The 16,403-nt window shown below is 33.0% G+C and overlaps 2 protein-coding genes across 3 annotated transcripts; both read left to right on the forward strand.

The window, feature by feature from the left end:
* The first annotated feature begins 552 nt into the window (after window positions 1–552).
* Window positions 553–6,041, forward strand: LOC144849864 (V-type proton ATPase subunit d 1-like). Of its 2 annotated transcripts, none has more exons than XM_078706950.1 (7): window positions 553–738; window positions 1,439–1,610; window positions 1,823–2,001; window positions 2,912–3,069; window positions 3,306–3,482; window positions 3,692–3,769; window positions 4,471–6,041. In XM_078706950.1, the coding sequence occupies exons 1-7, from the start codon at window positions 612–614 to the stop codon at window positions 4,630–4,632; spliced, it is 1,053 nt and encodes a 350-aa protein (XP_078563076.1). In that variant the 5' UTR covers window positions 553–611; the 3' UTR covers window positions 4,633–6,041. The 2 variants fall into 2 exon arrangements, with proteins under 2 accessions (XP_078563076.1, XP_078563077.1); XM_078706951.1 differs by lacking the exon at window positions 4,471–6,041 and adding an exon at window positions 3,942–3,961 and having other exon boundaries at window positions 3,692–3,794.
* A 1,451-nt stretch (window positions 6,042–7,492) lies between these two features.
* Window positions 7,493–12,734, forward strand: LOC144850269 (uncharacterized). The gene is made up of 4 exons (XM_078707510.1): window positions 7,493–7,781; window positions 9,591–9,850; window positions 10,522–10,724; window positions 11,646–12,734. Exons 1-4 carry the CDS (start codon window positions 7,599–7,601, stop codon window positions 11,783–11,785), a joined length of 786 nt encoding a protein of 261 aa, XP_078563636.1. The 5' UTR covers window positions 7,493–7,598; the 3' UTR covers window positions 11,786–12,734.
* Window positions 12,735–16,403: the final 3,669 nt, after the last annotated feature.

Consider the following 16,403-nt stretch of genomic DNA (forward strand, 5'->3'; position numbering starts at 1 on the left):
AAATACCGGAAGTTGATTTTATCGCGACCGATTTCAAACGCGACCGATTTCAGACGCGACCGATTTCATCGTAAACCGGTCAGATCCATCATCATGCGCCGCCCACACCGCAAGAACGTGTGTATATGAACATGACCAATTTATTTTGTCATTTTACTTCTTACAAATTAGTTAATTTTATAAAAATTGTACTATCCACCATGGAGATATAAAATTAATTTTGTACTACTAGGTATATAGTAAGAAAAAATGTCGTTCGATGATTATGGCTTTATTTTACTTTTTAGCCTTCTTAACGTCGGTCGCTCTTTATTTTAGATCGCTCGCCTCACTCACTTTTCGGAATTGAAATTATATCATTAATTTGACTCTTTTACCGTTCAAATTCTCGATCTCTCCCTCTAGGCCTTCTAGTAGTACTACTACTAGAGTATCTTTATTTTTCACGCACCACCGCATACAGTACATCACGTGTGAAGGGTAATAATTGGGTCATGTGATGTGTGTCGTCGGATATAGAGAGAGAGAATAATAAAATAATTGTAAGGGTATATACGGCAGGCCAGGCTAGTTGAGATTCTTCATACTTTTTTTCGATAAAGTAAAAAAACATGTATATGCCTGAAATTACTTTCAATATAAATGATGGATATTTAGAAGGTTTAATTCGGGGCTTCAAAGGCGGAATCTTGAAGCAAACAGACTATCTAAATCTTGTACAATGTGAAATTCTAGAGGGTGAGTAAAAAAAGGCCTAGGCCTAGGCCTAGCTAGGCTAGGATAGATAGTCTAGGCCTAATATTAATAGGCCTAGCCTCTTACTACTAGGCCTACTCACTACTACTAGCTTAGGCCTACTACTGTACTAGGGTCTGGAAGCATTAAGGTCACCAAAAAGGAAAAACTGGTCCTACATTCATCATTTCGGCTCCCAGAATTGTAAATATTGCTAAATATTGTTGAATATGTAGGCCTCTAGGCCTATATGTCATATGTTCTGTTCCAAAATATTTTTTTTTATAAGTTTACTAAAAATAAAATCGGATTACATGCACTTGTCATTGTATGTATACTATAAATGTATGTTAGATTCATAAAGTGCTTTTACAATCAAAAGATTGTCCCAAAGCGCTGGGAGAAAAAAACAGAAAGAAATTACAAATAAAAAAAATGGGTCAGATAGGCTAGTTTCACTCTGAAAAAATAAATAGCTTATTGGTGAAGAACATTTCAATAACTATATTGTCAATAAAAGTGCTGTTACTGCTGATAATTTAGTGTTGTCAAAGAATATTAATCAACTAAAATCAGAATCACTACCTAGCCTAGGCCCTAATTAAAGTGAAAAAAAGATGAAATTATAGTTGCAATTTTGGTGTTCCATAGAAACTAAAATATTTATTAAAGCAATAATTATAATTAATATGTTCAAAATCAGATTTGAAGTTGCACCTTCAGAGTACAGATTATGGAAATTTCTTGGCAAACGAACCTTCTCCATTGAACGTGTCTGTGATTGATGATAAACTGAAGGAGAAGTTGGTGATTGAATTCCAACACATCAGGAATCAGGCTGTGGCACCTCTATCTACATTTCTGGATTACATTACGTAAGTTTACATATCATATAAATTCCAATTAAGGACCCCTTTGATCTGGATAAGGCCCAAAAATGCTTAATACAATGCACTCCGAACAGCTCACAGCTCATTCCTCATGTTTAGAAGGAATACAGGACTCACCTTATCTTTTAAAATTATTTGTGACATATTTGTTTTATGTGACTGAAAGTAATTTTCATTTTTTGTTTAACTTTAAACAGGTATAGTTACATGATTGACAACATCATTCTGCTAATCACTGGAACTCTTCATCAACGATCCATTTCAGAACTGATCTCCAAATGTCATCCTTTAGGAAGCTTTGAGCAAATGGAAGCAGTAAACATTGCAAGCACCCCAGCGGAGCTCTTCAATGCTATTATTGTTGATACACCACTTGGTATGTATGTGTTTGCAATGTTATATATTGTCCCTAAAAAACATGAAAAATGAAGATTAATAAAGTTAGTCACTTCCGTATAAAAAAAAATCAACCAAAAAGCCCATTGACTTCCAGTCAATTTGACAATTTTTTTGGTTGGAATTACATTTTTTTCGGTAAATAATTTGTTGGTTATTGAATAACTATATGTGATATTTACAAAAAATTTCTTTTCAGGGAGACAATATATATTTGTTAGGTTAAAACATTTATTTCACTGAGTCATAGTGGCCTAGGTCGCTCTTGTTTTGTTGTTTTTACTTGGTGTACAGTAATAAGAAATGAATTTTCCTCCATATTTACTTTACTGCCATTTTATTTGTCCATATTCTTCATTTTTCCAGAAAACTCTTTGTCGTCATTATTCTTTCCTTCCTCAATTCTTTTTTCCATTGGACGTTGAGTTGCGACAAATTTTTTTACAGGAAATGGGGGTAAAAATGAATGCTAAAATTGTTAAGGCAGTCATTAAGTTTTACTGAGTTCAACTTTAACGATACTACTGACCAATCAAATGGTTTACAAATTATATTTTTTGAACAAAATACAAACAAAATGTCCCAGCAATGCTAAATAGCACCAAGAATGATCACATAAAAATGTGTAAATATACATATTATTGTTATTTATTCTCAATTTTTTTATGATTTGAAAACTTAACGCAACTCAATGTCAATTGGAAAACAGACTCTATAGATGTTTTCATTATGTTATTACTATGTATTGTAACTTGGTTCAACTTCTGGAAAAAAAGGTCTACTGGTTTTTGTAGTAGAATAGATAAATATACCTGTCTAGGTTTTTTTATTATAAACAACTGATTATCAAATGATGTCTTAAAATAAACTATTTGCTATTTTTTTTCTAGCACCATTCTTTCAAGAATGTATATCTGAACAAGATCTAGATGAGATGAATATTGAGATCATTAGGAACACACTTTATAAAGCTTACTTGGAATCTTTCTACAAATTCTGTCAATCCCTTGGCGGAACGACTGCTGATGTCATGTGTAAGATATTGGGGGTAAGTCATCACAAGTTAAAAACAAAACATAATGAAGACAAGATAAGAAATAGAATTTAAAAGAGCATATATGAAAATAAAGTATAATCATTCTTTTTGGGCCATCATGGCTTGGTCTGTTAAGTACCCATGATGATTAAACGCAATGAGCATAAAATAAATGGCGGGTCTGCATAAATAAAATGATCACATAAAATAGTCAGTAGTTGTAAAAGTAATAACATTTTTTTCTTTAGTTTGAAGCAGATAGGAGAGCCTTTATCATTACAATCAACTCATTTGGAACAGAGTTGACGAAAGAGGACCGTGCCCGGCTTTACCCCAGCTGTGGTCAGCTAGCCCCAGATGGTCTTGCTGCTTTGGCCAAGTGTGACGACTATGAGCAAGTGAGGGCCGTTGCAGACTACTACGCTGTAAGTATTCCAACAAAGCAAATATCCTGAGCTTGGTTTGATTTTATTTTGAGCTGTATGATCTGCACATTTCTGCAACCTTTGCTTATTTTAGTAAACATCTTTTCCACCTCAGTGCCTTGTGTCATTCTTTGATCTCTTCCTCCTACCAATATTATAGAATGGTTTGTCAAGTAGTTTTAAGTTATAGTATCACATATTTTTTATAGGAATATAAAGCTTTGTTTGAGGGTGCTGGAACCAACCCTGGTGATAAAACGTTAGAGGACAAATTTTTTGAACATGAGGTATGTGTTTTTTAAACATGAAGTAGTGTTTTTTAAACATGAGGTAGTGTTTTTTAAACATGAGGTATGTGTTTTTTAACATGAGCTATGTGTTTTTGAACATGATGTATGTGTTTTTTGAACATGAGGTATGTCTTTTTTGAACACGAGGTATGTGTTTTTTAAACACGAGGTAGTGTTTTTAACATGAGGTATGTGTTTTTGAACATGAGGTATGTGTTTTTTGAACATGAGGTAGTGGTTTTGAACATGAGGTATGTGTTTTTTTAACACGAGGTAGTGGTTTTGAACACGAGGTATGTGTTTTTGAACATGAGGTATGTGTTTTTGAACATGAGGTATGTGTTTTTTTAACATAAGGTATGTGTTTTTTAACATGAGGTATGTGTTTTTTAACATGAGGTAGTGTTTTTTGAACATGAGGTATGTGTTTTTGAACATGAGGTATATGTTTTTTTAACATGAGGTATGTCTTTTTTAAACATGAGATATGTGTTTTTTGAACATGAGGTATGTGTTTTTTGAACATGAGGTATGTGTTTTTATTTGCATATAATATACATAGAGATTTTGTTTGCTCAGAGACAAAAATGCGACAGTACATCAGGCTATACAATGCTATAATATGTTTTCTTATTGTCATTTTGATGTACATTATAATTATGTGATGAACAATAACATTTAGTTTTTAAATTTTGCAGGTTAAACTGAATGTGCTAGCTTTCATCCAGCAGTTTCATTATGGCGTCTTCTATGCCTACCTTAAGTTGAAAGAACAAGAATGTCGCAATGTCGTTTGGATTGGAGAATGTGTTGCCCAACGCCAACGAGGGAAGATTGACAATTATATACCAATCATGTGATTGTGTTGACCACACATTTTACTAATCATACACATCTCATCTTTAAAATCTAAATGTTCTGCATGACTGGTTTCCATGAAATGTACGTGTTCAAACAATTGATCAATATGCTAATTATTCCTCTTATTTTGTTCTTCCAGGTTCAGAATTGTCATTGGTATAAAATAATAATAATGGTAATATTATAAATGACAATCATTGTTGGAAAGTAAATGTTATTACAATTATGCTTGTAAAACCTGATATTCCCTGTATGATTTCATGGAAACCACGTCTAACCTCTCACTTGCACTTATTGGGCTGGCCCTGGGTTGGTTCAACTCTGGGTTGACTCGCTCTAGTAAATGAACCTAATAAGTGATGAGCATGTTTATGAGCATTCATAATGCAACTTTCTATATTACAATTTTGGATAAATTTGATCAGAAACTGTATAGAAATCCTACAAATTATATTGGCTAGATAGATAATTTATTAGAATATATTATGAATGAGAGGTAAATATGAATGTATGTATAGTTTGTGTTTGTGCAGTATTGCAAAAGTGATAGAATGACTTCAGATGTTTTCTTTGGGAAATAAGTAATATATTAATTATTTCACATTGTACTATGATGTAGAAAACTCGATATCACTTTAAGTATCATTCCAATATAGAAGCCATAATATGTATAAAATATGATGTTTTCATTTAAAACAATCTAAAAGGAATATTTTCTAGTAAGACATGTATATGTATGTAGTTCTGTAGCGACATTAAGTAAGTGAAAACATGACCTTCAATATGTACCACTATTCCTGTATGCAGATGTTAAGTGTTCAAACCGTTCTCCTTGCCCTGGGACACCAAAAAAAGGGTTATGAAATCTTATGCTACTTCAATAATTCCTTTTAATATTAAGAATGGTTATTATATTATTTAATCTGTAGTTACCACTTACACAGTACGTTCATAATTGTTGGACAGCAGCCTAAATGTGTCCAGTTGACTCAATCTCCTCCTATTCAGATATCTCATTTATAATACAGTATAACAAAATTAAAATGTATTGTATTATTTTAAACAAAATTATTTGTTTGGTATATTGGTAGTGATGTATTGTTTATGGGTAGGAATAAAATAAATACATAGTAATGTAATTATAATAAATGAACATTCAATAATAATAAGGTATATTGTCATCTATATATTAGTCATCAATCAATGACAGATTTATTCCATATACCTAATTAAAACAGGGAATTGTTTAAGACAATATTTCGTATTTGATGGTGATTTGTGTTTACAAGAAAAACTAATTTGGGAAAAGGAATTTTCCCTGTTTTTTTCCAATTGTTTTTTGGATAATTTCTGTAAATATTATGAATAGAGTATGATTATATATGTGGAATAAAGATACAAAATATATCCAAATATTTTTGTTAGTTTTGTGTTCAATATTTAATTTGTAGATACAGTATAGACATAATTAAAATTAAAAAGTTTAGTTGGAGTATGGTACATTGCCAACCAAGGCTTATACATATACATACTAGGAGATGGGATTTAGACAAATATTTAAAATATGTACGTTTTGTTCTGGTTGTTAAAAAATAAAAAACAATACTTCTAACATCGTCAACTAATATACAGATATCTTTGATGAATGCTGCAGCTGAAAACCAGATTACAGTAGAAGCCTTCAAGTTCATCTTATCACCGATAAAAACTCAACGCAGAGTTTTTCTTCCCCTGCAATTTTGCAGTTTTAACAAAGTTATCTGTCAAACAATGGTCTTTCTGGTTGACTATTTTTTTTTCTTTAACAAACTGGTTTTTTTTTTCAGGTACATCAATTTTGTTTCTCAATCCATTTTTTGTTGTTGAGGTGAATACATTACCAGACCCTAACAGAACAATTACTATCTTTAAGCTGAAGATTATAGTGACAACAACAGAAATAAAAAGGAAAAATAATTAAATTTTAAAAAAAGTCACAATACATAAACCTACAAATTAGCTCACAGATAGCTTCTAGTGATGGGGGTTAGATTGGACATTCCACATCATTCAAACATTGGCTTGACAAAGTTTTGACTTCAATTTGCAATAGATAAATTAGACCTAAAACTAAGTGTTGCACAATGTTTAAATTAAATTTCAAATATCAAAACATATCAAAATATTATAGGGCCACCTATTTATTACTGTATATTTTAGGCGGTCAGTTTTTCACGCTGCTGCTCTAGCCCGCTACGTCAACCGAGATGACTCATTTATTAGATGAAATCAAACAGCAGATAGTACTACACTTTGACATTTTTGCTAAAATGGAAACTCGACTATAATTTATAGGTACCAGCTGCATTTCTGGTATTTCGAGTCCCATGACAATACTGTATTTCGCTGTCAGATAATCATTGAATTATTATCAAAACAGTCCATGAAAGTTTTTGTTTGTAATATGATACTTCACACTTAAAGTATCTAAGGCGTGATGAAGTGACCCGCAGACTTGACCTTAGCAATAAAATAAACTAAATTGAGTCTGTTTCATATCAAAGTTATTCACTTCTGCAACAAAATTCACATTATAAAAAGAGAAAAGAAAAAAACCACATTGTCTGACAGACAATTGAAGTATTTTTTGCTTTTAATTACATTTTTTCCAGGTAAAATAACTATTATGTGACAATAAAATGACACATTCAAAAACAAATTTGAAATAAAAAATAGGGACAATATATCTTTTAAAACTGTTACGTCAATAAGCGAGCAGCGTTTTTTGTAAGAAATATTTCTTGTAGTACTGTACTTCTCTTGCGTGACATGATGAACATTCTCATAATAGAGGGCGTGTTTTAAAGCGTGTATCTCGATCATCGGTGTGTGTCTATCTTCTCCTTGTTGCTGAGTTTTTATTTTACAAAACCGAGTAAACAAAGTGGTGTAAACGAAGAGAAAGTATAAACATTAGAGTAAAGGAATGCAACGAATTGATGTAGCGAAGGCACTGCCTTTATTTGTGCTTCTTTCTTATCAATCTTATAATGGAATGATGGGAACATTTTTCTCGCGATCTCTAGGCTCTGAACACCCGATATGGTCTGCAAATTCAAAGACAACAACAAAGACGACAACTCATCATCATAAAGAGGAGCCTCAGCAGGTACGCTTCCTTCCTTCTCTTCCATTCTCAGGGAGAAGATGGTTATCCATAGGCCTAGAGATAACGTGCTTTTATTTTTTTACGGCAGTAATAATGTCAACACCAACCACCTCGAAAATGCTGGCGACAGGACACTGAAGAAACAGTGAAAGAAGAGTAGAGGGTCTGTCACAACAAATATGGTCCGGCCAGACCAGTTTTGGCTCTAAATTTGTGGCCAACAGCAGTGGCATTTGAAATTGTTCGCGTCTAATTCCGGCATTTTGTTTGACACGCCGTTAGAAATATACTTTTGATGATATCGGTCGCGTTTAAAATCGGTCGCATTTTAAATCGGTCACGTTTTATTGCAGTCGCACTATTTTGTATGCGGCGTGATATACATTTACGTTGTTTATAATATAGATTTATGTGCAATTTATAGATTATTTATTTTCCGTGTGGATATTTTTTATTTGGGTAATGAGTATTTATTATTAATAATTAAATTGTTTTTTTTATTTTACAGGTCTCTGAGAAGTAGGCCTATCTGTGTCTTTTCAAAATGGCCATTTCTAAACATCGTTTAATTTAATTTTTAATATTAGGCATACAATATGTTAACACTATTTATATGTAGGCCTACTACGGTAATTAATACACTAGAGATTATATGTCTGTGTTTTTTATTATACAAAAAAATATGTAGAACAATAATTTATTAAGAAACAATAATTTTTAAAATGTGTTAAATTTGTTAAAGCCAGCCGTAAGAATTTTTCTACATATCACTAATTTTTATTTCTACTGTATTTATGTCCGTTATGTAGGATATTATTATGTGATAATTAATATTGCTGCAAATCACGCATATATTCTTATCTAGTGGTTTTTTTGTAATAGTTTTTAGTAAAATGATCATATGCAGTGATTAAAATGCGAGTTACTGTTATTTTACTGTACTGACAGGGATTCCCCTTAAAAAAACTTTTTCAGTGTGTCAATAATAAATAATATTTTACATGTCCCTGGTCTTCCATCCATACAAAATTCCGAAAGTTGATTTTATTGCGACCGATTTTAAGCGTGACCGATTTCATCTGACACCAAAGCAGTCTGCCACTGGCAAAATCAGTCCGGGTTTTGCTTTTGTCGATTTTAATTAAATTACTAGCCCTACAATATGTTTTAAGTTGTTTATGGCTAGAAAAATATTCCATGATATAATATGCAAGTTATATTGTCGGATAAATACTGTGTTCAGTCAGATTTCAGTCTGCCACACACTCACATGAACGAGTAAGAGACGCTGATAGTGCCAGCTAGATTTTATTTTATGTTTGAGTCCTTTTTTTTTTCTAGACCTAATCAATAATGGTATAATTATTTTATAATGATTGTATTGAATTGATTTATTGATTGATTAACCATAAATCAGTAATGAATTAAATTGTTTTTGTGCACCAAATGAATCTCCCAATATTTATTTAAATATAATTTATAAATCCAAGTCCCTCTAGATTAGATAATTAATAATAATTAAGATGTTTATAATCAATTCATGCATTGTTTTAAGTGAAATAATGAGTTGGCACCACACTTTCCACATACCCAAGTTTACAGTTGAAAATGGCAATATCTTTAGGTTTTTCATAGGGTCATCTATGATTTGATGTATTAGAGTGCCCTTTATAATTTCACCAAACCTGATATTCCATTTGTCTAAGGTTTGAATTTCTGGGGCACATGAGGTGGTAGACACTCTTATATTGCTAAATAAAATTGTGAGGAATTCTGTTTTAATTGACTTTAATTGGTTTCTAACTATAGATAATTGGTACGATCCCATCATGTTTTATCAGCATAGCTATTGCTTTCACCGTTGTCACTCTTCGTATGTTTATTGCTCATAATATGAAATGGGGAGAATTCAAAATTGATGAAGACATTGGTGAAGTTGGCACCATACATGAATACCTTATGCTGGTACCTGAGTTCTTCTGTATTGTTGCAGAAGAGCTAGTTGTTAGATGTTACTTGTTGCCATTGATGATGTTGCATTATACAACAGGGCAGGCCATTGCTTTGAGGTAAGACAATTAACACTGATGTGTTTCGCCAGCTTATACTAGATTATAAATATTACTTTACGGTAGGCCCACATACTTATCCAGGTCCTTTGATTACAGTAGAATCCCTATTAAGGGGAGACATTTGAGACCTTAATAATTTTTTAATTTCCCCTTAATATGGGTGTCCCAGAGGAAGGGTTCTAATGTTTTTTTACTGTGATACTTTATTTCCTCCTTGGCTTATCCATCTCATTTTCAAGTCTGCTGCCATAATTTAACATAATTTAAACTGTAGCTGGAAGGCTAATTACATGCCTGCCATGGTTTTTTTTTTCAGGCCTGTTCTTATCTTAGTTCTGTCACTTGTCTCAATGGCCAACATACTACTAGTACTACTTCTAGTCTATACTTATCAACATTTTGTGTACTTCATACAATGTCATGTCTACTGTTTGTTTTTACTGTAAAATTAACTGTGCTTATCCATTTCTTTTATTGTACTTTAATCCAAGTTTTTTAATTGTGAATAACCATTTGTACTGTTCATATTCATGTATTTGTATATACTGCAGGCACTGTAGTTTACCATTCTCTATGCTAGAATGTACAAGAGCTTTAATGATGTTTCTTTAATATATCACCATACCATTATTTGAGTAACTCTAATACTGTATTTTGTATCTGTATAGTGGGTGTACATGGAGCTTATTCACAGTACCAATGACCCTGTTATTGGGTAAAGGTGATTTTGAATCAACATGGAGTGGACACAGGTTGTTCCTATCAACCATCTTAACCTCTTATCCATGCAGTTGGGTTGCTATCAAGGCAGGCTATGTGTGTTGGGGACCTTCTTTACTGCACTTTGTTAGCAAGACAATAGGAGCATTTGGTAAATATTGTTATATTTTTAAATACTGGTACAAATGAGCTAATACACTATTAAGCTGCGCTTATGTCGAGACGAAACTCAACAAAATTCAACTCAAAGGAACTAGTTGCGCTAGAGCGCTTATAGAGTTGTGAGTGTGACGTCATAACGATAGATGGCACTGTGTGGTTGCTAGCGCGTTCAACGCTACTATGTTGATAAACTATATAGATCTGTATTTCTATCAAATTATGTATCTTAGCTTGATTTTTTTTAACTTAAACTGTAGTTGAAGAATAAATAGATTATTAAAAACAAATATTTAGTGATCTTTTGAAATTTTAGAAAAAATTCAATAAGCCTATTCCAAACCATTGGTTCGCAAACCATGACATTGAATGTTATATGTTTTATCGAGGCCCTTATTTATCAATTCCTTCATTAGAAGGGGATCACCTAATGAGATATAGCGATTTTAATTTCAAACAAATTGGGCGTGTTCCATGGGGTCAACTTCAAGGTCAAAATATTGCTCAAAGTTTCATCCAACAAGAGTGCACAAAAACACACAGTAAATTTAGATTCCTTTGATCTCTCCTTTACAAAAATACCTTAGAACTTTTTCAAAATCTATTAATCTACTAATATTTCCACAGATATAGCTATATGAAATGTGGCGGTCATGCCGTTTTTTGCCAAAAAACAAAAAAATTAAAATTGTGATACCTCGAAAAAACGCTAGTCCGATGAAGTTAAAATTTGAAATTTGAACTTTACTTACGAATTTCATCAAATTTGAAAGAGGTAAGGTTTAAAATGCATTTTTTTTGGGTGATCTGAGATGGAATGACCCAGAACTGGATAGGCCACCCTCATTAAAGATGTTAAAGGTGTTAAATAAATTAAAAAATAAAAGTGTGAATGATCTCTTGTTTTCGTCAGCTCTTGGTAGTATGGAGACAAAGGAAGTTGGAATAGTGCGAGGAGAACCATGGAAGACCAATGGACTGAGTAGTATTATTGCAGGTGTTCCATTTGCTCTTTTCACAACATTTGAATTAAATACATTAAGCCATATATAAATTATTGAAGGAAAATTGATAAAAACCTAAGTTAAGAAGATCCTTTTCATTTGATCGGAGGACTGTAGGTCACATGATATTCAATAACTACTCCATTTTTCGTTATATACAAGTGCAAATTTGAGTGTTTATGCTTGATATGCAATCGTGACCCTCCACTTAAATTACAAAAACAAACAGTATTTTCATTTGTAATGATTCAGAATGATATTTAGTAAAAATATTTGCATTTGCATACAGTAACTTTATGACATGCTCAATATGTTTTGAGTGGTTGAAGACAACCAAGAAGAAGAATTTGCTCAAATGTACGTTGTGCATATCCTAATGATCAGGGTTAGTTTTACTTTATTTTAGTTACAGTAGTTAGAGTGTGCAATTAAGTTTAATTGTGTTTTATTTATTCATTAAAAAGGTTATTTGTATTAAATATGATATACAGTGGTTTAATAACTCAGCTTGTTCAGGGTCTAATATTATAATTAGGGAGCTTTTGCAGGAGCATGTTACTTTAACGGATGACATCAACATTCTACTCATTTACATAGCAGCATTGTTCAGTGAACAGTTGCATTAAACATACTTTTTTCGTTTTGATTGTGGGAGGAGCTTGTTGTGAAATAGCGTTAAAGTTTAAATGTTTATATGCTCCTGTGAAAGCTCCCTATAATTAATATTATTTATTATTTAGTTAGAGTTTGCAATAGGATTTGATGTGTGCTATTTATTCACATTATTTACAAAATGCCCAGTATGTTTGAATTGTTGAAGAAGCATACTGGAAAAAGAATTTACTTAAATTCATTTTTAATAACTCAGCTATGGAGGCATTTACATTCCTCTGCTATATTATACAGTATTCCTAATTCTACAGGGTCTAGTTATTTATTATTAGTTAGTTTAGAGTGTGCAATAATATTTATTATATTTGATTAGTATTAATTTTTTTAATAAATATTAAATACATAACTAACTGTGTTTGTGTATGGTATTTTGCTTTTGTTTGAGTGACAGTGGCAAGATTTTATTTGCTTTTGTTAAAAAAACAAATTACAATCCTTAATTAAATGTCAGATTTCTTTGTATTTGTACTTTCATGCTACCTTTCCTCAAATTGTTATATCAACATGATCAACATGAAAAATGACAATGCTGTGGGTATCAGTGGCTGGGTGTCAATGACAATGCTGTGGGTATCAGTGGCTGAGTGTCAATGACAATGCTGTGGGTATCAGTGGCTGGGTGTCAATGACAATGCTGTTGGTATCAGTGGCTGGGTGTCAATGACAATGCTGTGGGTATCAGTGGCTGGGTGTCAATGACAATGCTGTGGGTATCAGTGGCTGGGTGTCAATGACAATGCTGTGGGTATCAGTGGCTGGGTGTCAATGACAATGCTGTGGGTATCAGTGGCTGGGTGTCAATGACAATGCTGTGGGTATCAGTGGCTGGGTGTCAATGACAATGCTGTGGGTATCAGTGGCTGGGTGTCAATGACAATGCTGTGGGTATCAGTGGCTGGGTGTCAATGACAATGCTGTGGGTATCAGTGGCTGGGTGTCAATGACAATGCTGTAGGTATCAGTGGCTGGGTGTCGATGACAATGCTGTGGGTATCAGTGGCTGGGTGTCGATGACATTGCTGTGGGTATCAGTGGCTGGGTGTCGATGACAATGCTGTGGGTAACAGTGGCTGGGTGTCGATGACAATGCTGTGGGTATCAGTGGCTGGGTGTCGATGACAATGCTGTGGGTATCAGTGGCTGGGTGTCGATGACAATGCTGTGGGTATCAGTGGCTGGGTGTCGATGACAATGCTGTGGGTATCAGTGGCTGGGTGTCGATGACAATGCTGTGGGTATCAGTGGCTGGGTGTCGATGACAATGCTGTGGGTATCAGTGGCTGGGTGTCGATGACAATGCTGTGGGTATCAGTGGCTGGGTGTCGATGACAATGCTGTGGGTATCAGTGGCTGGGTGTCAATGACAATGATGTGGGTATCAGTGGCTGGGTGTCAATGACAATGCTGTGGGTATCAGTGGCTGGGTGTCAATGACAATGCTGTGGGTATCAGTGGCTGAGTGTCAATGACAATGTTGTGGGTATCAGTGGCTGGGTGTCAATGACAATGATGAGGGTATCAGTGGCTGGGTGTCAATGGAATGCAAAAAGCTTATTATTTTTACAAGAAAGCCAAAAGTTCGAAATTCATAGGATTTGCTAAATAATAAATCCTACAGTTGAACGCAACAGGCCTCTAAATTCTCCGGCTAATTGTATTTTATTGTTTTAATATCATATGATCAGGTGGTTTAGTATTATTTTTGGTTTTAAAAGCTTTTATGCATGAAAATGGTCGGTCAAAAATCTGTGTAGTTTTCTCATCTCAACTAAAAAACACAGGAATGTTCTTCACAAAAATAAAAGCCACAACCTTGTCATTTATTGTCAAAAACCCTGAGAACAAAACAAAACCAGACCTATTTAAAGCGTCAAGGGGTAGGCCTACTCTGGTATTTATTTATTTACTTCAAGTAATGTATATGCAAGAATGATTAAAGATTATTAAATAATTTAAACGCCTAATAAATCAAACAAAAATATTTTGCAAACAAGCTTTTAAATGAAACTAATAAAGCACAATAAGTATCAAAAATGTTTTTTTTGGTTAGAAGTCAATACGATTTTTTTTTTTGGGTGGCCGCTTACGGGAGGTAATTTACCATACAAAAAAATCACATTTTTAGTAAAAAGGTAGCCGCGGACGGAGACACCAAATTCACTAGTTAGATATGAAAAACAAATGGGCTTCTGAACGTGCGGCCGTTATGGGAAGTGCCCGCTCACGAGGTTCAACTGTACCTTCAAAGTCTATGCTGAAGTCTGAGATTGTCCTGTTATTCTGTTTACCAATTTCGCCATTATTTCCAAAATCATAATATAATGAATCACAACAAAAGACTATTATTTTAAAATTAAAATAATATAGATTTACTACTCAATTGCCAACCATCTTTCATTCAAAGGCAGATTATCTTTCATTACATCTCAATTGAGATGCTAAATAAGCGAAAAAGATCAATCATTATAACCACCGTAAAAGTGAGGAGTGAACGCGAGATGTTTCCGAAACATTATTTGTGTGACGATATAGAGGGCGCACTACACAGCAAAGCCACAAATCTTTATAATTAAAAGCCCAAAAAGGCAAACACAAATTTGTTAGTTAGTATTACTAATATCAAAGGATCAAAGCATTTTAATTTCACAGCTAAATATTGAAAAGAATACGTTGATACCATTTAATATTTGTAAATCATTAATGAAACATTGTCCCATTGTATCATCGTATTTAGGATTGCCAATGTTGTACAGTTGATTGAATTTATAAAGTCTGCAAGTTTCCAGTGTATTGATCAGTATAGTAACTCATTATTCTAAAACGTTATTTTGATTTTTGTCTATCCAATCCAAGTAAACTTTTGTAAAACTTTTGTTACTGTTCCACAGTTTAATAAGTTTTAATGTACTGTAAAGGAATTTATAATTTTTCTGTGATGAGCCTAATTACATGTACATATGAATACATTTGTTTGGTGTATCAATTTAAAGACGCATTGTATTTCAGTAATATACGCTTACTACTGTAAGAAAACATTAATTTGTTTGTACTGTATGGTAAGCATTAATTTAAATAATAATATTCAATTCTCTACGGATGTACCACCATTTTCAAAACTATGTTTTAGCAATACTGTACTTTAAAACAACTTGCAAGTCTATGTTAATAGATTACATTTCCAAGAAAATATTGTTATTGATACTTATAATAAGGATTTAGCCTATCTATGCTATGCTATACTATGCTATATTAAACTTTCTTTCAATCCTTTGCGTATCAATGGATTTAAAACATAGAAAATGGATTTCAATTGCAAAACTATTGCATATAGTTTTGCATGCGTTTGTTTTCTCGGTTGAAATATGTTAATCAGCAGGTCTTCCACCCGTCGAACGGGTACTAATGCTAGTTAGATATATTATGGCTCTGCAGCCGTACAAATAGATATTTTACAGCAAACGTTCAGCTCCGTATATCTCACACACCAGGAATGTTGTATCTTTTTTAACATCATTTACAAAAATGTATAGTATTATGAGCAACGTACATTTTCTTTTTCTGTGACGTAATGCATAGTAGTATAAAATTAATTATTAAAAATATAGTTGTCGTTACTTTACTGGTACGAATCAAGCAGAAGGTTCCGAGTTCGAATTACGGTTGGGATGGTTGGGTAATTTAGTGGTGGTTTAGAATTTGTTCTGTGAATGTTCATGTAAAAGTATCTCTTCGGAGATTCATCTTCGTGAATTCATAGAGAATTATAATATACTGAAAGCGTATTAATTTGATCTCTGTTGCGCATACAACTAATGTAAACTGTTTATATATACAGTTTTAGTGTTATGCGAGATGCAATGAGTTTAGATTGTAATTAAAAGTATTATTCGTACTAAATTAGAAACGTTTGAAAATTCTGTGTCGTACGCTCCAGTTGTTGCTCCTTGGTTAGTTCTACGCCAGAAATGTGTAATGAATAATAATAATAACGTCGG

Source organism: Antedon bifida, chromosome 8 (assembly GCF_963402885.1).
Source record: "Antedon bifida chromosome 8, ecAntBifi1.1, whole genome shotgun sequence".
Lineage (NCBI taxonomy): Eukaryota > Metazoa > Echinodermata > Crinoidea > Comatulida > Antedonidae > Antedon > Antedon bifida.